At 39.0% G+C, this 23422-nt stretch overlaps 2 protein-coding genes across 2 annotated transcripts in view; both read left to right on the top strand.

The window, feature by feature from the left end:
- The first annotated feature begins 425 nt into the window (after positions 1-425).
- Positions 426-19365, top strand: LOC308698252 (uncharacterized protein). Its single transcript, XM_081378184.1, has 12 exons — positions 426-601; positions 1856-2406; positions 2551-2680; positions 7597-7828; positions 7956-8235; positions 10630-10884; positions 11013-11199; positions 11299-11541; positions 11639-11810; positions 15062-15210; positions 15446-15708; positions 17587-19365. Exons 2-11 carry the CDS (start codon positions 2062-2064, stop codon positions 15661-15663), a joined length of 2211 nt encoding a protein of 736 aa, XP_081234310.1. The 5' UTR covers positions 426-601; positions 1856-2061; the 3' UTR covers positions 15664-15708; positions 17587-19365.
- The window catches only part of LOC308698329 (uncharacterized protein), a 30606-nt gene continuing 7653 nt past the window's right edge, over positions 470-23422 (top strand). Inside the window, exon 1 of the mRNA XM_081378315.1 lies at positions 470-596. The gene's annotated coding sequence lies outside the window, so the exon portion shown is untranslated. The remainder of the gene's footprint in view (positions 597-23422) is intronic.

Below are 23422 nucleotides of genomic sequence, written 5' to 3' on the forward strand. Positions count from 1 at the left end.
TCGTCACGCCGTTACCATAACAGCAGATGCATGTGCTCCGGTGTATTTGTAAACACAGGTCAATTTTGCCTTATCAATTTCAGCCTGAATCAGATTTAGAGAATATTATTGGAGAGGAATCGAGCAGAGCTTGTGCACGAACAGCTGTTACAGGACGTTTCAGAAAGGTATAGAGCATGTAATTATGTTGTCCTAAATATCATCAAGCCAGACAAAGATTAATTTCACAACTTGGTGAGAATCAATCAGATGACATTAAATTTGCATGATATATTGCAAAGAGGATCTGGTGAAATTTGTTTTTCTTTTTTGTTTTCTTTTTTGAAGATAGCTGGGTTATTAAATAGAATTTAACGAAGTGTAGGTCGACCCTTGATCAGTCCAGATGGTGGCGGCAATGCACCGAAAGCTGGTTGCCAACCGCCATATAAAGAAGAAGAAGAGTATTAATGTAACAAACAAAACGAAAATCAAAAGAAACAAAAGACAACTTAGATGAGTGTGTTGTTTTGCGCCACGTGCATTTCTGTCAGCGATGGAAATGGAGTGTTTGGGTGTGTGAAACCAGCGTGCTAATCGACCCAGCAGGGAACGAGGTAAGGTAAGATAAGTTGTGTGTGTGTGTGTGTGTGTGTGTGTGTGTGTGTAAGTAAGTAAGTAAGTAAGTGAGTGCTGCGCTAACCAACAACAGAGACAGGTCACTCTTAACAAAATTCGAATTTTCTCATCTTAACATTCTTTTCTTTTCAGCATGCCTAGTTTAGTCGTAGTCACAGAGTAAATAGCAACGTAAAAACAATAATAAATCAAATTAACACCAAAATGGTTGTACATTCATTTAAACAGAAGCAGAATAATATGCACATAATCATAAACCACTAAAGTGGGTGTAAATTAATTCCAATTAATTAATTCATTACCATTTTGACCTGTTTCAATAATCTTAAATGGAAAACTCAGATATTACTACAAATATTTAAAAAGCTTACTTGTTTGCAGCTGAGCTGTCAAATCTGGAAATTGAAATCAAGTCGATTCTGGAATGACAGCGCATTAAAGTTCCAGCAGTCTCATTGGTTAGAATGAACCACGTCATGATGCTATCTAGTGTACAACTATTTGCACTGTTTTATTGTGACAAATGAGTTCATTTTATTTTTAGTCACTGTAAAAGCAATTCTCAAAAAAAAAAAAAAAAAAAAAAATCTAAACGCATTATAAATAAATGATAGAAATGTATTGCTAAAACACATTATAAAGACTGTGAAGTACTTAATTGTTAGCCTGACGTCGTCATACTCAGATTTTAGTCAGAATGTGAGACTGATACTGCTCCATTGGGCTGTGATTAAGAGGCGTGTTTCAACCGAACCAGGAATGAAAATGCCTCTCTACTCAATTGGATAGACCTACAACCAATCAGAGCAACGGAGTAAGTTACGTATGTTCTTCATTCATCTTTCCGATCGACAAAGGCCTTGATCGCGGTTCTCTGTTCCTCTTTTAAAATGAATGCGTTGTCGTCAATATCTTCTATAACAGAACAGATTCGATGGTGGAATCTAGCCTACACATCTCAATTCTCCAGCGGCAGTCTTTCTTTGTCGTAAACGAATTCAACCCAAGCACTCTTTGGTGACATGGATGATTACATTACTGTTGATGATCATCTGTCCATCATCGTATAAAGCCTGCCCTGAATATTTGATTGGTCTGACTCTGAACAGCTCGGACCAAGTCCAGACCGAACTTCCTGACCTCAAATGTTGTGGACAGGGCTAAGTTCGGCTGGCATCCAGGCTACTTAATTGTGGAGTTAGACTGTTAAACAGTTTTTCACCATTGTTGTTTTCAGGATTTTTTGGGCTAAAACGGTGGTTCTGACGCACTGGAGCCACTGAGGTCCTGGCCCTGCCCCTACTGTTGATGACGCACTGGAGCCGCTGAGGCTGGCCCCTCCCCGTATAATATAACTAGAGCACATTCGCATCAGTTCGCCGCTCAAACGTGGGTTACCGTCAGTACTATTATTTACTACAGCCTACAGTTTGCTAGCTAGCTATGCCTTCGTCACGGAAATGCGTATTACCTGGATGCGATCACGTACAAAACAGATCGGTGTCCTTATTTAAATTTCCGAAAAACTATCATATCAGGAAGAGGTGGATTAATTTTGTGAAGAGCCACCTCGATGGAGAGCTGAGGATCACCTCCAACACCCGCCTCTGTAGTGATCATTTTACACAGGACAGTTTTATAAACTTTCGTCGGAGACAACTGGGATTCACTGATAATCCGCTGTTACTGGTGAATGGGGCCGAACCGACTATCTACCGTCTCGGCCTTCATCCTCCCGTAGAGCCGACAACTGGAGCCATCATCGGCAGTGCGTGCCCACCAATGAGTGTAAGTTGCCTGTTATATAATTATAGTAGTCCACAGTAACTCTACTAAATTCTGAAACCCTCTAACATGATTTTTTTGTTGTTTATGTGCATCACTATGATTCCTTAGACAAGTAATTTCAACTGTTATCTTTTCACAAAGCAGTCCCTTCCATCCACAAGAGAGACAGAGTGCCAGTGTGACAACATGCAGAAAGTCACCCGAGAAGTTGGATGTCAGACAGATCTCTTTGTGGGGAAAACGACTGTGGCCACACAACTGTCTAAAAATACAGGTATGTTGAGAGGTCGAGTGCCTAGTTTGTCTTTTTGAAATTTGCACGTGTTTTGTCTTGCTTGTTTTCACATTCAGTAGATTTTAAACCATAACATCGCTAAAAGAGGGTGCGCACTGCCACACACACACACACACACATAGAGGTCGACCGATATGGTTTTTTTCAGGCCGATGCCGATGCCGATCTTTTGAAATCCGGGTCGGCCGATGGCCGATTAATGCTGCCGATTTATTTTGGCCGATTATGTGCTTGTTTTTAACCTCTATTTGAAAGATAAAATGTAACACAAATAATTACTTAAGATAGACAAAATTTCTCAACAAAAACATTTATTGAACACTTTACCAATCTGCACTTGTACAAAAGACAAAAAGAACTTGAGATATGTTTGGTAATTGTACCTGAATGAATTGAAAATTAATTTGCTACTAATTTCAGATTAATATATTTGTTTTCCTTAACATTTTAATTAACAGTAACTTAAACACTTTGCAGTTTGAATGATGTCCTGATAAACAAAATGACAGAGTATGTTTTTATGTTTCCACTGTTCGATCGCGCCCGCGCCTCACACACACACACACACACACGCGCGCGCACACAAATATAAGTAAACACTTTGCGACTTTAAACACACGCGACTTTTCGATCTCGATCGCGCCTCTCTCTCCCTCTCTCTCTCTCTCTCTCTCTCACACACACACAACATATTCCAGCATTGCAATCTTTACATCGCAGCCGGAGCTAAAGCGGAGCTACAGATTAGGCGTCCCTAAAGAACTCGCGTATCTAACAGTAGTTCCGCATTTACTTTGCACGCGACTTTTATTTATTTTTATAGCGTGTATTCTCCGTGGAAATGTATACACCGAACCGTGACGCCTGTACCGTTTCGGTTCAATACGAATACATGTAGCCTACCGTTCCACCCCTAGTCTACAGTGAAATACAGTCACACATTACACTACTGTTTGGCCAGCATTTTAACCGTGTTTAATCCAGCTAGCTAACGGAATGCTAAAGTTAACTGCTGAATAGTGTCAAGTGCAGCGAAGCGATGTTTCTGTTATTCTAACGTCCGTTTTCAGAGCATCCAAGAGAAGCACAGACATAACAGTAGCACTGATATGAAGCACAGAAATGCGCATTGATATTCGGTCCGGTAAATAACGGTCGTTAAGGCACCAGTGCCGTATTAGCTCCGGGTCTATCTGTAGCTACCCAACCCTAGCGACAACGACGCTAGTAAAGCAAAGCCAGTCCTTCACTATATAGTTGGTCTCTTTTTTTATTACTTATTTCTCTGCATTGAGTGACAACCCTTTCAAATATAAGACACACAAACAGAACAAATAAAAGTCTCAGATTCACTGTCTGTAAATATTTGCTTACTTATTGTGACATGATAACAACCCTTCTGCTGTGCTAATGCAACCTCAACTACGCTATCAATTTCAAAGTAGCCGAACGTCATGTCGCCTATTCATGTTTTTTCTCTAAGTTGGCAGTAACATATCAAAAGTTTTTAATTAAATATAAAAGAGTGTTCTCCAAGGAACTTAGCTCCTTCCTTAAGCACTGGATGAGGTCTGCTCACTCTGCTGGAGAATGACTCTAGGCGCGGCGTGCGTCGAACGCGTGTTCCACAACAACAACACTAGGCTGCCCACAGATGCGCCTGCCTAATAATCGGCTTGATACACTTGGATATTGGCCGATGCCGATTATGTTAAAAATGCAAAAAATCGGCCGATTAATCGGCCGGCCGATGAATCGGTCGACCTCTACACACACACAGAGAGGCGCGTTTCAGAGAGCGCACAAACTCCGAATTGAATACTCAATATTTATTTTATTTATTTTTACATTTAATTATTACATTTTTTGTACCTGAAATGAATAGTTAAATCTTACTTTATTTGTAACTTCATAGTTTTTGCTGCTGTATCAGCGTAAATTGTGATCCTGGACCACAAAACCAGTCACATGGGTCAATTTTCTTAAATTGAGATGTATGCATCACCTGAAATCTGAATAAATAAGCTTTCCATTGATGTATGGTTTGTTAGCATATGACAATATTTGGCCGAGATACGACTATTTGAAAATCTATTTGAGGGTGCAAAAAAATCGAAACATTGAGAAAATCTTCTTTAAAGTTGTGCATTTATGTTCGCGATTGTGCTTCATTCACTTACAAAAATAAGTGTTTTATATATTTACAGTAGGAAATTTTCAAAATATCTTCATGGAACATGATCTTTACTTAATATCCTAATGATTTTTGGCATAAAAGAAAAATCCATAATTTTGACCCATACAATGTATTGTTGGCTATTGCCACAAATATTCCTGTGCGACTTATGACTGGTTTTGTGATCCAGGGTCACAATTGGGCTTTAAGTATGACATTTTTTTTTCTTGCTGATCCGAAAAATGATAATTTGTGGCTCAAATCCTTTGAACCACTATCTCACACTAATGAACACAGACAGTAAGGTTTTCGTATTTTTAATTTTTTTACTTCCAGTAACATTCTCATGAATGTCATGCGTCCTGTATGAAATCAATTGCAAGGACAGAAATGTTTAAAAAAAATCTGTTCTACTTACATAGCTCCACCTCTCTCACAAATATAAACACTATACTAGGTATGGGACGATTATCTGTTTCACTATAAACCACGATAAAATGTACTGACGGTTATCATTATCATTTACAATTGAATTATCATTAAAACCATGTTTGATTATTGTGATTTTAATAACTCGCTGTAAATCCTGTCCAGCCAGCAACAATCTGACTCAAGCACAGCGCGCAATGTTATTGTTGTTTTTTTTATTCGAGAAGGAACAGCGGAAGGCAGTGGCCGTGCTCGGGAGATTTTTTTTCAGCCTTTTAAGAGGACCAAATCTGAGGTGTGGTCATATTTTAGCTTTTACAAAAGTCCTGAGTGAAACTTAAAGGGATAGTTCACCCAAAAATGAAAATGCTGTCATCATTTACTCTTCCTCAAGTTGTTCCAAACCTGTGTGATTTACTTACTTCTGCTGAACACAAAAGATATTTTAAAGAAGGTTGGTAATTAAACAGTTGCTGGTCCCCATTGACTTCCATAGTATTTTTTTTTTCTACTATGGAAGTCAATGAGGTCCATCAGTCGTTTGGTTACCGACTTCCTTCAAAATATCTTCTTTTGTGTTCAGCAGAAGAAAGAAAGTCATACAGGTTTGGAACAACTTGAGGAAGAGTAAATTATTACAGCATTTTCATTTTTGGGTGAACTATCCCTTTAATCAAGGATGGTCACCCTGTCTGCAGAACATGCACAAAAAAAGTCGCTTCAATAGCGCGAAACACTTCAAATCTGAAGAGTCGTCTTGTGTGACCATCACCCTCTGTTGTATAGCGAACGCAAGGCAAGTTAACTTTGAGCTCAATACCAAAACTACGTCTGGAAAATATTTGGCCACAAAATGTTGTTTTGAGTTGAAATATTTGATCTCACTCACTCAAACGTGAAGCTTCCGCAAAGAAAAGTTTGCAGCAAGTGGCTTTGATCCACAGACAAACGAACAATTTCAAACAAGAGTGACATTTAATAATGTATGTTGTACACTTATTACACTGATTTTTAAGAAGACAATACAAAACACCGATACAAAACAATCGTCCAGACAAGATGATCACAACAATATTATCAAACTCTGTAAACAATATATCAACTCATTTCATTTTCAATACAATCAAAAACGGAGACGCAAGACGGCAAGTTGTATTTGAATGAAACAAGGGAGCGCGTCCGTTGTGATACATGGATGTGCGCTGTGTTATAATGCAGTGTTATTGACGACGGTCATTATAAGGAAGGAAATGCCACAGAATTAGAATATAATCTTGCTTAAAAAAAGTGCATAGAGCTGCTTGTTTTATATGTTGTTTGTTGATTTTCAAATATAAAAATTGTTGAAATGTTTTCAGTGTGAGCATCAGTTATATTGTTTAAAGGTCCCGTATTATGCCACTTTTCACACGATGTAAATTTTTTGGGGCTCAGAAAAACGCGCTGTTTTAGTGTGTGCCCTTTAAATGCAAATGAGCTGCTGCTGGACGACCCAGGGGGCGGAGCCTCATAAGCTCACGCACAGTCTCTCAGGACAATTTCATCTCACGGAATGATGATAATATCAGAAACTCTCAGTAACGTGTTCATTTCGAGTCGGACAATAATGCCTACAGTCAGAGTGCTGTATAGAGATGGAACAGGTATAGTTTAGTAGTTTAATTACGGTTATTATAACGTATTTGTCATCTGCTTGTAGGCTATGTATCCATTATTTATTAATAGCCTACAAGTCTGCTGTCTGAATGATGATCAAACATGTACTGATGAGTTTAATAAAGTTTATTGTACATCACACAAAAGATGAAGTGTCAGATTTACTTTAGAAAATCACCGTAAGAGCTGAGTAAACACAGTAAGTTATAAGAAGTGCGCAAGTACATAAACAAATTTCGGTAGAGTTGAGGGAGCATTCCTGTGGGCGGAGGTTAGTCAAAAAACGGTTCTAGTGACGTCATTAAAGAAGGAAGTAGAGGGATGTAGTCCAAACGAGCCGTTCACTGTAGGCGACTTCTGTTAAATAAAATATCTCGCTTGGCATTGAACTTTGAGCTTTATAATTTTACAGATATTATTTATGTTCTAACAGCAACATTACACACTAACTAAAGTTTGAAACATGGGATCACGAAGAACGGGACCTTTAACACTTTTGTTTTAACAAAACCGTGATAATATTGATAATCACAATAATTTTGGTCACTATTATCGTGATATTCAATTTTCATACCGTCCCATTCCTACACTATACATAAAGAATTCCTATTACTATCCCTTTTTTTTTTTTCAGATTCTCAAGCTACGGTAGCCACGAAGAGTGTTGCTGTGGGCAACACCACATCCAAGCTTCTTCCGCTCTGCTCTTCAACAACACTAAAGCGGAAAGCAGGATCACCTGATAGACCACCAAAGCGTTCTCTCTTGGAGTTTCCTTCTTTTCAGGAGTCTGTAATCAGTCTCAACATGGCAGATCCTGATGACCTCCCTAGCATGTCTGAATCGGTTGACACCACCAGTGAACAGTAAGTTAACTTTATTTCTTATAGATCTTTGTTAATCTAACATAAGAGGAACAATCTCTTCCTCAACATTATTTTAAATGATGCTGATGTGAATGTTGTAACAAGTCTTTTTTGTATGTGTGGATAGAGCACCAACCAAGCCACCACAGGACATGGTGAAATACTTGATATATGAGGAGTGCCTGCTTGAGCTTTTTAAAATCTGCCCCACCTGCTCAAGAGTCTGCAAGGTGATCAAATTTGTAAAAGGAACATTCCTTTCTGTAACCCAGAAGTGCCTCCACCTGAGCTGTTCATACACCAGAGAGTGGAAGAGTCAACCACTTCTGGGCAGCTCTCCAGCGGGGAATCTGCACCTATCAGCCGCTGTCTACTACACTGGCTCTTCTTTCATCCAGACTAATAAGGTTTGGAAAAATAATGACATTTATTTGTAAAAAGTTTATAAGGCCAGTGCATCGCACAGTGCTACAGTGGGATGTAGTCATAGGCGTCGATTTCGGTGGGGATGGTTTTAATAATAACACTTTTTTGATAATAATAATTGGACAGTTCGATTTTTTTTTTTTTTTTTTTAAGACTGTTTTCAGTAGTTATGAGGAGCAATATGAGAGAGAAATTTGGTGATCGTTGCTTAGGTACATTAAACCACGTAAAGCTTTTTCACGTTAGGACTTATATATGAAGCCCATGAGAACCGTTTGGGAGACAACCCAGAGCCGCTCCGCTGTCCTGCTGAAAATGTGAAGCAGAAACGCTTAATGTCTGATAACGTCCATAATAATTGGACTTTGGGTTTGATTTTTTTGACAATTTTCAGTGGTTATGTGGAGCAATATAAGAGAGATATTTGAAGATCATTGGTCGTAGGGCTGCACAATTAATCGAATTTCTAATCGCGATTACGATTATGGATGCCACGATTACGTAATCGTCCAAAGCCGCGATTACAAAAAAAAAAAAAAAAAAAATCCACTCTGCGTGCATTTAGAGCATGTAATGAGAGGCAAATCACAACTACTTCAGAAAACCCAGCACAATATGAAGGAACTACCAGGCAGCGACGTATGTGTACGCTGAAATAAAAAGTCTTTCACCTCCGAAAAACGAACGTTCCTGTCATGTCAGCCGTTATAGGCTACTGTGTTCGTAAGCGCACACTCTTCAATTGCACGCGCAAATGCGGCGACGCGCGCTGTTTATAAAGTGCAAAGGAAACTACCAGCATGCAACGTTGTTACGTTGTAAATTGGTAAGTCACAAAATAAAAGTAAAATACCAATAAATCACGTTACTGGTACGTCGTGTGTTAGCTGAGAAGGATTTGCATGCAGGGATGATTTTCATTCTATTCACCAGGAGCAGTTTTCATGTTTCATTAACAGTTCTTGTTAGTATTGTGTATCACCATGGTAACTGTCGTTTTAATATTAACCCCCAAATGCCACTTTATTTTCACAAAAAAAAGAAGTTATTTTTTATATTGACTGTGGTGGCTCATACCAACATTGTATTTACAAAAGCTAGTTTGGGACTGCTATTTAATAGCTGTAGCATAGGCCTGATGTTTATTTATTAGTAGTCTTTACTATTAGTCATATTCTTACAATTTATGTGTATGTTAAGTAAAGGGGGACAGTGTGTGTGTTCACAATTTTTAAGTAAACATATAATAATATGCATATATATATATATATATATATATATATATATATATATATATATATATATATATATATATATATATATATATATATATATATTCAATGTAAATTGTGATAATCGTAATTAATAATCGCAATTACAATTTCAAGGGAATAATCGACAATTATGATTTTTGTCATAATCGTGCAGCCCTAATTGGTCGTTGTTTAGGTACATTAAACCATGTTAAGCTTTGTCCTTAAAATAGGCTCTAATGAAGCAGAAACGCTTAATGTCAGATTACGTCCATAATTAGACCTTTGGTTAAATTTTTTTGACCGTTTTCATTGGTTATGAGGAGCAATATGAGAGAGAAATTTGGTAATCATTGTTTAGGAACATTAAACCACGCCATGTCATATTGTCAACATGGTACTCATGAACCAGAAAGGTCATGTCTAATGCTTTTTGAACACTTAAAAGGAGAACTCAGGTCAATTTTAACATTGAGCTCATTTTTTTTGTAAATTTGGAGTGCTGTCAATACTAAACCTATGCGCGTTAACTCGACAATCGACTACTGTGGACCGAAAAACTGGATGTAAATACAGGTATGAGCGCTGGCTGAATTAACATAATTTTTCTTCATATCTTTCACATCTACTGCAGTCAGATTCACCCGCGTTCACTCTGAAGGAATCACTCACATTAGCTGTGCACTTGTAATGACACATCAAGGATGTTAAGAGGCTAAAAGCAGGTTTAAAACTTGCCCCATTGAAGTCAACAGGGTGCAAATTTTAAAAAGAGGATAACACTGTGTTCTTGTCGTTGTTCTCTGTATTGACAGCACTCCAAATTTACAAAAAAAATTTAATTTGCATGTTAAAATTCAACGGAGTTCTCCTTTAAGGCTTCTTAATGAAATGAGTCGGACATCATCACATTTTTGTATACATTTTTATTTATTTACATTAGTAAGCTACAGGACATTATCTTTCAAAACACGATCTGTGTGAAAGAGAGAAAAAAAATTAATGGGTCATTGTAGCACTTCTGAAAATGCACTTCCGAATGAGTCTCTGTCCGCAGCACATTTCAAACCAAACTGACGCCCATGGATGTAGTACATGCTATTTTCTGATTTTACTTTACAGATGCTCAATGCAATGCATGTGAGAACCATCAGCAGAATGACACATCGAAATCATGTGCGCAACTACATTCTGCCTTCTGTGCTGCATAAATGGCGATTACACCAGAGCGACCTGCTTGAGGGACTAAAACAGAGCAAAACTGTTTCTCTTGGTGGTGATATGAGAGTTGACAGTCCAGGCCATTGCACAAAGTATGGCTCATACTCCATGATGGATCTCAGCACAAACAAAATTGTTGATATCCAGCTCGTACAGGTAAATAGATTATAAAAACCAAGTAGGCGGTATTTGCCAGGGAAACTCTTGGGGCATTTTGAGAAATTAAAGTTCAGACTTAAGAAGTCTGTATTTAAAGAAATGTTATGTCTGTTTATGATACACAGAGAAATGAAGTGGGAAGCAGTGTACGTATGGAAAAGGAAGGGCTCATCCGGAGTCTGGAATTTCTCGAAAAATCTGGTGTCAAAGTAGCTTCCCTGGTGACAGACCGACACACCCAGGTTCAAAAGTTTGTCCGGGAACAGAAACCAGACATTGACCACTTTTGTGATGTATGGCATTTATGTAAAGGTAGGATAATTCTGAAAATGTAGTTTGATTATTTTTCGTACAGCTACATTAACGCCCACTGTAGAACAAATGTATTACATCTCTTTAAACTGTTCTCAGCACTCACCAAGAAGATGGATGCCATGTCCAAGGAGAAAGACTGCAACAAGGTCAAAATGTGGCGAAAGAGCATCAAAAATCACCTCTACTGGTCCGCATCCGGTTCATCAAATGGAGAGGAAACAGTGGCAAAATGGACCTCTCTTCTTAACCACATCCAGAATGTGCATGTCCATGAAAATCCACTCTTCCCCAAGTGCCTCCACCCTCCTTCCACTGACAAAAACAAGTGGCTGAAGCCTGGTACGCCACTATTCAATAGCAATTCTGCTAATCCTGTAGTATACTCTCAGCTGCTGTGCACTCATTTATGTATTGGTTGTTCTCTGTCCTCTTCTAGCAACAAAGGCCATCTACAAGCTGGAGAAGGTGCTGATGAACAAGCGTGTTCTTGGTGATGTGAAAAAGCTGAGCTCTCTCCACCAAACATCTGCCTTGGAGGGATTCCACAGTGTGACTCTGCGGTTCGCACCAAAAAACGTGGCCTTCTCATACTTGGGGATGCTTTGCAGGTAAATTGTATAGTAATCATGTTGTCAATATTGTATAGTAACAGCACTTTACCAACGGCCAAGCCACACTGCCTACATGAGTGGTATGTGTGCGCAGCAGAAGCTTTTCATTTTGGCGTCCATGTTAACAGATTAGACAGAGTTTCCGGGGGGCATTAAATGGATTTTGCGAAAATTAAGGCAATCAAATGGCTTTAAAAGCATTAAATTTGAATCCTACAGGCATTAAAAATTGATTATAGTTTTGAAAAATTGTATCCAGACATCAATAGCTGTATTAGTATCAGTGATACTGACCTCCATTCACATAAAGATGCAATTAAACAAGTATTTGAAATGTATATAATATATAAATATATTAATTTGGAGATTAACTGTGAAATGAATACATTATGAATTATATAAACTAAATAGAAACCTACAAAAGTAGTTTAGTTTTTATTTAAAGGGATAGTTCACTTTGAAATTAAATTTTGGTATGTTTTAGCTTATCTGAAGAGCATCCAAGATGTAGGTGTCTTTTTTTCCGCAGTAGTTTCGATTTTGATATTTTTAGGTCAAACCGTTCTTGTCTGTCAGTCCTATAATGCAGGTCTGTGGTCACTGTCTCAAATAGCATGCACAAGTCCAAATTAAAACAATTCCCCATCGTAAGTACACATTGATGGCCTAAGACACGAAACGAGCGGTTTGTGTGAGAAAACGAACAGTATTTATATCGTTGTTACCTCTTATAACACAACCACGTCGAAGTGATCTGAGGGCGCGGGCGCTTCCTGCTGTGTGACGTGTGCGCAGACTGGTGCATAGATATATATATATACTAGATGTCGCCTTGGCTATGGCAGTTCATTGGAACAAATGTCTTTAATGCGACATCTAGTGTATACACATCTATGCACCAGTCTGCGTACACGTCACACAGCAGGAAGCGCCCACGCCCTCAGATCACTTTGACTGTACTTACATTTTTTCATTGATTTTTTTCATCGAATATCGCGGACGTGTCTGCGATAATTAATGCGATATGGCTCAGCTTGTCAGTTAACTACGGCTCTTTGTAGTAAATGCCGTTCCATCTGAAAGCAGGTGATGGCGATTTACTACTAATCAAGGAACCGGCTTTACTGATGAGATGCGCCTAACAATGTCATGCGATATATCGCCCAGCCCTTCTAATAGGCTATTCGTATGGAGATGAGTACGAAGCTTCCCAACAACCACACGCTCAAGCACTTTTGCCAGGAAAGGTAAATTAGAAATGGGTCGATAATTAGACATGTCAGTGATATCGCTATCAGCTTTTTTTAAGAACTGGCATAACTGCAGCCATTTTTAGAGCAGAAGAGACATTCCCTGTAATGAGTGAGGCTTTTACAATGGTAGTGATGTGGGGTAAAATGACAGGCAGACATTTTTTCAAAACAGTCGTAGGGAGTGGATCAGGTATGCAAGTAGTAGAGTTCATAGACAAGAAAAGTTTAGAAATAAAATCAGAGTCAACAGCACTGAAACTTGAAAAAACAAGACCAGAGAGATTAGGAGGATGCAACTCAATCACCTCAGGAGCAGCCTCACAAGCAATAGCGTTATGGATATTCTTATTGAAAAATAATTGAGAAATGCATTACACTGCTCAATGGTGGAACAGTTAAAGTCACTCTGAGGTTTGATTAGATTATTGACTGTTCTAAACAGAATGTTGCTACTAATAATAGTAGAATAATATGCCACTTTTGCAGCTTTGAGAGCATTATGATACTCAATCTGATGCTGATTAAAATATTAATCTATGAACTGTTAAACCAGATATTTTTATATTTCCGCTCCAACTGCCTGCCTAACGCCTTCAATTTGCGCAACTCAGATGTGTACCAGGGAGACGATCTCTTAAAAGACACAACACGGTTTTTTTTTTCAGAGGAGCAAACTCGTCCAGAATAGATGTAAGAGTAACATTATACTGGTCAATAGAGGCTGCAACTGGTAAATCACCCATAGTATAACTAAGGAGATCAAGATCAATATCACAGATTTTCCTGAAACCGATAACACGTTCTTTCACATTCTGCAAAGGAGGAGTCAGATTGAACGTGAAGCTTGATAAAAATGATCATTCTAGAAGAAAACTTCAGATGACACTTAGAGGCTTTTGCATCTGAACTCATATATATATATATATATATATATGTATATACAGTGCAATGCATAAGTTTAGACACCCATGCTAAAGTTGACTAAAAAGAGGAATAAAAAATCATATTTTGGAAATTGAACTTAATGCCTTAATTTAAAAAATTAGGAAAAATCCAACCTTTAAGGACACCAATTTTCTTTGTGAATGAATAATGTATCGTAAATAAATAAATGTTCTTCCTTAAAATACATGGTGCATAAGTGTGTACACCCCTATGTTAAATTCCCATAGAGGCAGGCAGATTTTTATTTTTAAGTATTTATTTATTTATTTATTTATTTAATTTTTTAGGATACTATGCATCCTGATAAAGTTCCCTTGGCCTTTGGAATTAAAATAGCCCCACATCATCACATAGCCTTCACCATACCCAGAGATTGGCATGGTTTTATTTCAGTTAGCCTAATAGCTAGTTTGATTTGCATTGAGAGATGATCTTATGGAAAGTACCCCATGCCAATCTCTAGGTATGGTGAAGGCTATGTGGTGATGTGGGGCTATTTTAATTCCAAAGGCCAAGGGAACTTTATCAGGATGCATAGTATCCTAAATTAAAAAAAAAAAAAAAACTTACAAATAAAAATCTGCCTGCCTCTATGGGATTTTAACATGGGGGTGTCCAGACTTATGCACCCTGTATTTTAAGGAAGAACATTTATTTATTTACGATACATTATTCATTCACAAAGAAAATTGGTGTCCTTAAAGGTTGTATTTTTCCTAATTTTTTAAATTAAGGCATTAAGTACAATTTCCAAAATATGATTTTTTTATTCCTCTTTTTAGTCAACTTTAGCATGGGTGTATAAACTTATGCAGAGCACTGTATATATATATATATATATATATATATATATATATATATATATATATATATATATATATATATATATATATATATATATATATATATATATATATATATATATATATATATATATATATATATATATATATATATATATATTAGAGAAGCCACACAGGTAGAGAGAGAGGGGCAGTGTGGCCATGGCGTCATTATGTTGGAGTAATCCCATACAAATCCTCATTTCAGACTTTACCTGGCTGCATTGCATTTCAATGAAAAGTCTGGCCATACCCAAGCGAGGACTGCAGCCGGAGAACTGCAGTTCAAAATTAAATTTCCCAAGGCCAAAAGAAGGGAACATGTGGTGTCCATGCCAAAGACCAAATATTCTACTGGTTAGTTAATTCTCAATTGTCTTTTGCTATCTCCATACTAACATATACATGATTCTGCATTAATGCATTTACCCCGCTGGCAAGATTTTGGCACCACTTGAGTGACAAGGTGTAGCACATTTACCAGTGTGACAAGCAGTAAAAACACAATTTCTATTGCAGTTACAACAGATTGTCAACAGAGACCATATGAATGACTCAAACTATATGCTTTGTGTTCTCGCCTGTGTTTTAGAATATGTGACTGAGCTTACGGACATCCTCTTTAACGAGGTGATCCAGGACCCTGCACCCTTTGTGGCTGATATGAAAGCAGTGGCTGTTCCTGGATTCCTATGTTCACAGTATGAGCAACCTGGGAAATCCAACGCAATTCCTAGCCATGTGTCCAGGTTCAGCTGTCCGGTTTGTGAGGGAACAGCTCTAACACACGGTGACCCAACACCCATCTAAGTCCACAATCCCTTTCTTAATCAATCAGCTGTATTCTGCCAACATGTAAGTCACCATCTCCACCATTCTATTCGTGCCCTTACTCAATTTTGTTATTTTGGTAATATATACAGTACATTAGGTCTGTCACAATAATTACATTATCGACTTGTTGCACAATATATATGGACATGATAGTCCAGGTTTGACAGTAAGTTGTGACGTATTACTCAAAAACTGATTGACAGCTGTCCAAAATGTCTATGAAATGTATTAAGTGTTTTGAATAATTGTGTATAGCACATCACCAAACAAGTACAATATAAAGATTGTTTACATTTAAATGGGAGGTTTAAAGCCTGCGTACTCCCCATCTTCATCCGGGTACTCCTGGTGAATACATAGCACTATACAATAAGGTATGACTACCCTGTTGTGCTTTCCCAAGTATTCCCAGCACCAGGAAACAAAACATCTGTAGGCCAGGTAGCGAGCACGACTGTAATGACAAGATAAAAAAACCACGTCACATGCAGTGGTGGACAGTAATGAAGTAAATGTAATTCGTTACTGTACTTAAGTAGCTTTTTTGCGTATCTGTAGGCTACTTTACTGAAGTATTTAAATTTGGGAAGACTTTTACTTTAACTCCACTACATTTCAAAGTCAAATATCTTACTTTTTACTCTACTACATTTTCAAAATCAGTTGTTCCTTTTTATTTATGAGTGGATAAAAACTTAACTGGTCAAACGAGCCACCAATCACAGTAGCCTACAACGTGCGTGCTTTGTTTTGAACTTGCCTCTGTGTTATATATTAAGCGCGAACCAGAGCCGTTAAATATGAGAGTTGCGACCATAGACAGTATATAAGAGGTTGCGACACACACGGCTTGTTCGACTTGAACCTGCACAGACCGATCGGTTTATGACATCAAAGTATAGAGCGAAATCACGAGAGCGATTTAAAATGCATACAGAGCCGTCTACTCTCTAATCGCTCTTTTATTTTAATGTCATTCACCGATTGGTCTGTGCAGTGTGCCGTTTCAAGTCGAACAGCCTACTGTGATCTCGCCGCCGCGCGGTCATGTGATTCATGTAGCTCTCAATAGTTCCAAACAATTTGTGTGTTGCCAATAATTTTAAGCAGGGCAGAGAGCAGCAGCTATTATTGCAGCAATTATCGGTAAATACTGACGCATAATGAACATTGCTTATTACCTTGACACTAAAATTACTTGCATATAATATTATAGCATATAATTTTTTCTGAGGAGTAGCAGTCTAGCAGAAACACTGCATTAATACGTTTTGGTGTTTAATTTTGTTGGGAAATTGGCTGCTCCCATAATGTAGTGTGTGTATATATATATATATATATAGGTTTATGTGAATGTATCATAACATTAGGATGTTTATACTTATGACCATATCTACGCTCATGAAAAATATGTACAGTAAATACTGTAAATGTATTATACCTTATGGGATCAGTCCCCTTATGTCATTTTGTTAATAGATTGATGTGCCAAGAGTGACATTAGTCTTCACGTAGACTGAGTTAAGCAAGAGTCTTGTAAAAAAACAAACAATAGGACATTATAGCCATAAAAAAATCATAGTACTTGGATACTTAAGTACATTTGAAGGCAAATACTTTTGTACTTTTACTCAAGTGAATGTTTAAAGGCAGCACTTCTACTTTTACTTGAGTAATATTTTACCTTGAGCATCTTTACTTTAACTCAAGTAGGCTACATGTGTACTTCGTCCACCACTGGTCACATGATACTATTATATTTATAGGTTTGTTTTGGGTCGGTGGTCTTCTGTCTGATAATTGCAATAAAAACTGACATTGTGAAGTTGTTATCAATATCTGGTGTCTTTGTACAACAAAAACACCCTTGGGCTTATTTTTCCTCTCCTGTTTGGTCAGGTCTAACAAAACGGGACCCCAGAATATGACCATTTGATTCATCAACCTGCAGTCTGCCTCAAATCATTCATGTATACATTAATAAACATCATTTCGTGATATGATTGCATAAATAATGTGACTTGGTTCTTGTGTCCTTACCAGTTTTTGAAAAACACACATGGCATTTGTGTCAGGAGTCTAGTTTGATTCCTCTGCTTGTTTCTCTTCTCTCTCTTTCATGTGTGCTTTCACACAGCTGAACTCATTCTCAATCAGCGTTCTCTCTCCTGCTCTTCTCACACCTGTTTCCCATTTGCCCTAATTTTCTGGCTATTTAGATCTAGTGTTCTTTTCCCCTCTTTGTCGGTTTATTGTTTGTTCGTTCATGTCCGTTTTCAGTCTTTTCCAGCATACACTACCTGACCGCTTCTACCTGTGCCTTTCATCCTGCCTGGTTACTGCCTGGTCCTGGATAACAGTTACCTATTCTGCGTCCGCCAAGACGGACGGAGATCGGCAGACAGCCTGTGTTGCATTTCATTCTTTTATTTCAATAAATCATTAACCAGCTTTCGCTCTTGTGTCTTTTTCGAACTGTGACAATTTGATCAAATGTAATTTCTACACATTCATCTACTAGTTGTGTATTCATACTTTTAATGATCATTGTGGGAGACACATTTGTTTATCTTATTTACAGTTTAATTCATAGTGTGACTAAAGATAATCACATACATTTGAGTTGTCAATTCTATATTATGAACAATCTTAGAGAAAAGTTATCTGAACAATTTAGACCATATTCTGTTTTTCAGCTTGTGTGTTGCAATAATGATATTCAGCAGTCCATTCTCTCATATGCATTTATGCACAGTGTTTTCATACTTAATATAACAACCATGATGGCTGTTAGTTTGATCTGTGACTATAAAGTGTAAAAATGTTTATTCTATGTTATTTATTGCTGCCAAACTTTGAGCATCGTGACTTGGCAGATGTTGTTTATGCTCAAACATCAACATTACACACTAAAGTTAAAAAAGTTAAATCAGTATCAAGCACCACTTTAAAGAGGATCGTTCCCCAAAAAATGGAAATAGTCATTATTGAACTATTGAACAAATTGAACTATCCCTTTTAAGGACAAGCATGTTTACTGGCACGCATCTAATATACACACATATGACAGACGCACCATATTTCCTCTAAAAATGTTTGCTTCCACTTTAGACATAACCAACTCTGTTTATGTAAACCTTGTGTGTATTTGACAGAATTAGAGCAACGAGACTCGAAAGATAACTTAGTCCAGTATCCAGGTGCTGTTTAAAAGGCTATTAGTTCCTGAGCTTCGAGTGTTTGTACTCAGAAAGGTGCATGTTAGAACAGCGCATCAGCACGCAAATGGAATGTTTAACTGGCAAGGCTTTAAAGCACATGCAAATAATGAACTTTTGTGAATTACAGTGTCCCGTACCTCTGCATTAATGTGTGATGTGTATGTATGTCGCGGTATACAGTATGTTGAGACGGAGTCGCCAGAACTGCAACTGATAGAATGCACTGTAACACGATACTACGATATTTCTTCAAAAGCAGATCGTGGAGACATTTTAATTGTCCACGATCAAAAATTGCAATTTCGCACACCCCTACCACAGGGGGACTTCAAGTATGGGATGGGTTGTTGAATGTAATGACATTTTACTGAATCGTTTAAATTAGTTTGATTAATCCTGAGCCTTGAGCGTCTCTGCTCTTGATATGTCACTGATGAACATCTTTGGCTTTAATGAGAAAAAAAGAAAAGAAAAAGGGTGGTTTAGGATCAAGAACTTCTTGCACGCATAACAAACGTTCTACCAAACCATTAGAACTCACAAATACTAATAACAGATCTCTTCTTCTTCTTCGGCGGTCACTCGAGACAAGTATGACTGTCCTCTCCGTCGGATCGCCTTATTTGTGGATCCTCATGTGGCTGTAAAGGCCGATCTGTGATCCTCAGATTCTGCTGCAATGTGGGCATTGGAAGGTTGAGGTGGTGTATGGTGGTAGAGCCTTTCTCTCTTTGTCCTTGCGGTGTTGTCGCTCTGCATCTGCGGCATGGCGGAGTTCTGTTTCGTGGTGTGCTGCACCTTCCTGCACTGCTTTTCTCCAGTCCCTGTTAAACGTGAGATTCTCCCAGTTGTGGACGTGATGTTAAACTTTTTCAGGCTGGTCTTGATATTGTCCTTAAAGCGTTTCTTTGGCCCACCAGGGGCTCGCTGTCCTTCTTTTAGCTGGAAGTGCAGGATCTGCTTTGGGAGACGGTTGTTGGGCATGTGGATGACATGTACTGTCCATCGGAGTTGGTGCTGCATTATGGTGGTAGTGATGCTGGGCATATTTGTTTCCTCCAAAATGCTGGAGTTTGTACGTCTGTCTTCCCAGCTGATCCAGAACCTGAGTTTTCTTGATATTCAAGGCCAAACCCAGGGCTCTGTATGCCTTGGCAAGGGCATTTAGGATGCCCTGGAGGTCTTCAGGGGAGTTTGCTGCAATGGCACACTCCCCAGTCCATCTCTGAATCTGAGCCATTTACTGTAGAAACTGGGGTCAGGATATGCTGAGCGCACTTACTCAGAAGCAGCACTCCATTGGAGTTGATGTTACCGATGCCCTCCTTTCCAATAGTGCCCTTCCAGAGGTGTTGGTCCCAGCCTACCCTAGCATTGAAGTCTCCAAGGAGGATGATATTGTCCTCCCTGGGGATTATTGACAGTGTTTCTTCCAGGCAGGCATAGAAGGCTTCTTTTTCTTCCACATCGGAGTCTAGGGTAGGGGCATAGGCGCTCACTACTGTCCCTGTCTGGTTGTTGGCCAACACCAGACGGATTGTTATGAGGCAATCGATGATCCCCACAAGAAGTTCGGAGTGGTGGTTAACAAGCTGGTTTTTGATGGCAAGTCCAACTCCATGGTTTCTAGCCTCATCGGCTGTCTTTCCTTTCCAGAAGAAAGTGTAACCACCTTTCTCCTCCTTCAGCTGCCCTTCACCTGCCCGTCAGGTTTCAGAGAGAGCAGCTATATCAATCCGGCATCTTTGCAGTTCTCTGGCTATGATGGCAGTTCGTCTCTCAGGTCTGTCACTGGAGGTGTTGTCCATTAGAGTGTGCACATTCCAGGCTCCAAGGGGTGCTCCAAGGGGCTCCAGAGGGTGTTCCCTCTGGACACGGTAATCCAATCGGAGGGTATGAGGCAGGCTATTTTTAGGGCACCTTTTCTAGCCCCTTCCCCATGTAGGGTAACAGAGCGGATCCTGAATAGGACTGCTTAGTCATGGGTGTAGCTGCTGAAAGAGCTCTTCTGAATCGACTGATTCTGACACTCATCGCCTGATGTGCCAACTCATGTCTAGGGGCTTCCAGACTGCACAAACCTGCCCCTGTCGCCACTTGCTGGTCACCATAGGACTTTATCCGGGGTGGTAGGGTGGATTCCTTTTGTGGAGGACGCCTGTGCGTGGCGTTGTTTAATGTGTGGAGGCTGGTGCATAGACAACCACCACACAGTCCTTGGCAGGTCTGGGTCAGGATCCAGTGGCATGGAGTCCAAGACGACTGGGGACCCATCACTGCTGCAGCCTTCATCCGCCTTTCCAGTCGTTGTGATTCTCCACTTAAGTCAGCCATCATCCTCCGCCTGTTCCAACGTTGAGGTCTTGTCTTTTTTTTCAGGGTGTGCTCCCTTAGCCTTTGCCACTATAGGCTACCCCACAAGGCAGTGGGACTATTTACCCATAGCTGGGGCTGTGGTTTGCGGGTGCCAGGGCATGTCCACTGCTTGGTGGGCCTGCTCAATGCGCCTCTGGGACCCACTGCTGGTCCGAGATCCCCTACAGTTCAGCCTGGGTCCGCTAAGGCCCAGTTACCGTGTGTGGCTGCAAGGAGGCACTGTAGGAGTCTTGATGGAGGAGAGGCTTATGCACTCCGCTCCTCTTTTTGCCCTTGCACAAGGGCTAGTCAGTGGCAGTAGCTGTAAGCAGAATGTAGCAAGCAGAAGTAGCATGCAGCATGCAATATCTACTAAACTACAGGCACTACTATCCCAGTATTACTGCACTGACGCATCACACACACCCTGTGTGACAACACACACACACACTCTCTATGTATTTATTCACCAGTGTTTGGAATAACGCCGTTTAAAAGAACGGCGTTAGGTAACGTCGTTATTTTTTCAGTAACGGGGTAATCTAACTAATTACTTTTCCCGTTGTTACAACGCCGTTAACATTACTGGACGTTAAATGCGGTGCGTTACTATGCATTGATTGAATAAACAGTGTAATCCGAACGCACCCCTGGCTCGCAGCCTCGCACAGCTAGTGAGGAGGTGGGTTAATAACGAGGTAAGCGATTATGATTGGCTAAGGCAGGGGTTCTCAAAGTTTTGATAGGTGAGGGCCAATTTAGGAACCCAACATTGAACTGAGGGCCGCCAAACGGACGGGGGAGAAAAAGAAAATACTGAAAAGAAAATCCCATTTGAAACAATTTTAATGACCAGGTTGCATCTCTACAGTTTACATTTATTGAGGCTATTATTATATAACTGAGGCTAAACCTGGCAAATCTTGAGAAAAATTGCAATGCAAACAAAATCCCTGGGGTTCTCTACCCTCAACAGACAAATTTGGGATATAACAGTCCTGTGTGCAGTCCATTTCACGAACAAACTTATTTAGAACAAACAGCCTCAGTGTGCCTTGCTTCTTATCAGCATAGGCCTTATTCAGGGGCAATTCCAGCTACCAAAGCACCACAGGAAAACCTGACAGGGAGAGAGAGAGAGAGAGAGAGAGAGAGAGAGAAACTTTTAAAATAGAAGCTTACCAAACAAGTCATCATCATCATCATTCATATCTATAATTGCCTGTCAGTCGCGTTTCCATTATTACAGATTTGCGCAAATGCTTTGCACTATTATTATCTATCTTTTTAACCCATAATTGAAAAACGAAAAATAAACGGTTGTTGTCTTTTTAAAACGCAAAGTTGAACACCAAAATTTTAATTTGAACTGGCTACACCAACTGCTGCGCAAAAAAGTAAATATCAACGAATTTTCAGATTTTTGTTTATGACTTTTTGCCCCTTTATTAAACATTTAAAATATTCACAAATTAATATGGAAAACATTTCGATTTTACTGGTTTTCTAAGGCCAAATTAGAACCTGGAATTGATATTTTTCCCACAGTGCTGAATATAGCCTGTGTCTCTGGAACCACAGCCCACAGAAAGGTGAGTTATAGAATAATGATAATAAATGTGTCTGAAAAAAACAGCGAGGCATTTTAATTGTTTATTAATAAACTATTGTTTTCTAAGTGTCGGCTAAAAAACATCTCCATCTCCGCTGTTAAGCAGATGCGCTTTTAGAGAGAAATGCACCTTTCATACGGATAAAATCAGAAGGTATTAGCTTTCGATTCGAGTTTGTTTGTTTAAAAGTGGACATTTCAAGCTTTAGTATAGGCTATATTTTGTTTCAGTTCTCGCGCTCCAGTTCACGGAGATCATGAAAGTGCGTAGGCTACTGATTGTTTTGTTTTATTTTACAAAAGCACGTTTTTTTGTTATTATGAGTTTACACAAATAAAAGTAGTTGCGAATAATGTATTATTATTTTCTGTATGACCAGAAATGATTGAGTATTTTAAGTTGTTTCCACTGTTGATAGGAAAATGCAAGTGTTCGCGCCCGTGAAAAATTTGAAAGGTAATGGAAACGCGGCTATAATAAGCTTGTCATTAAGTCACTTGTCACTTGCGATCGGTCGGACCACACCTGTAATTACCGCTTATGCCT

The sequence above is a fragment of the Scardinius erythrophthalmus genome, assembly GCF_964197995.2.
Source record: "Scardinius erythrophthalmus genome assembly, chromosome: 1".
Lineage (NCBI taxonomy): Eukaryota > Metazoa > Chordata > Actinopteri > Cypriniformes > Leuciscidae > Scardinius > Scardinius erythrophthalmus.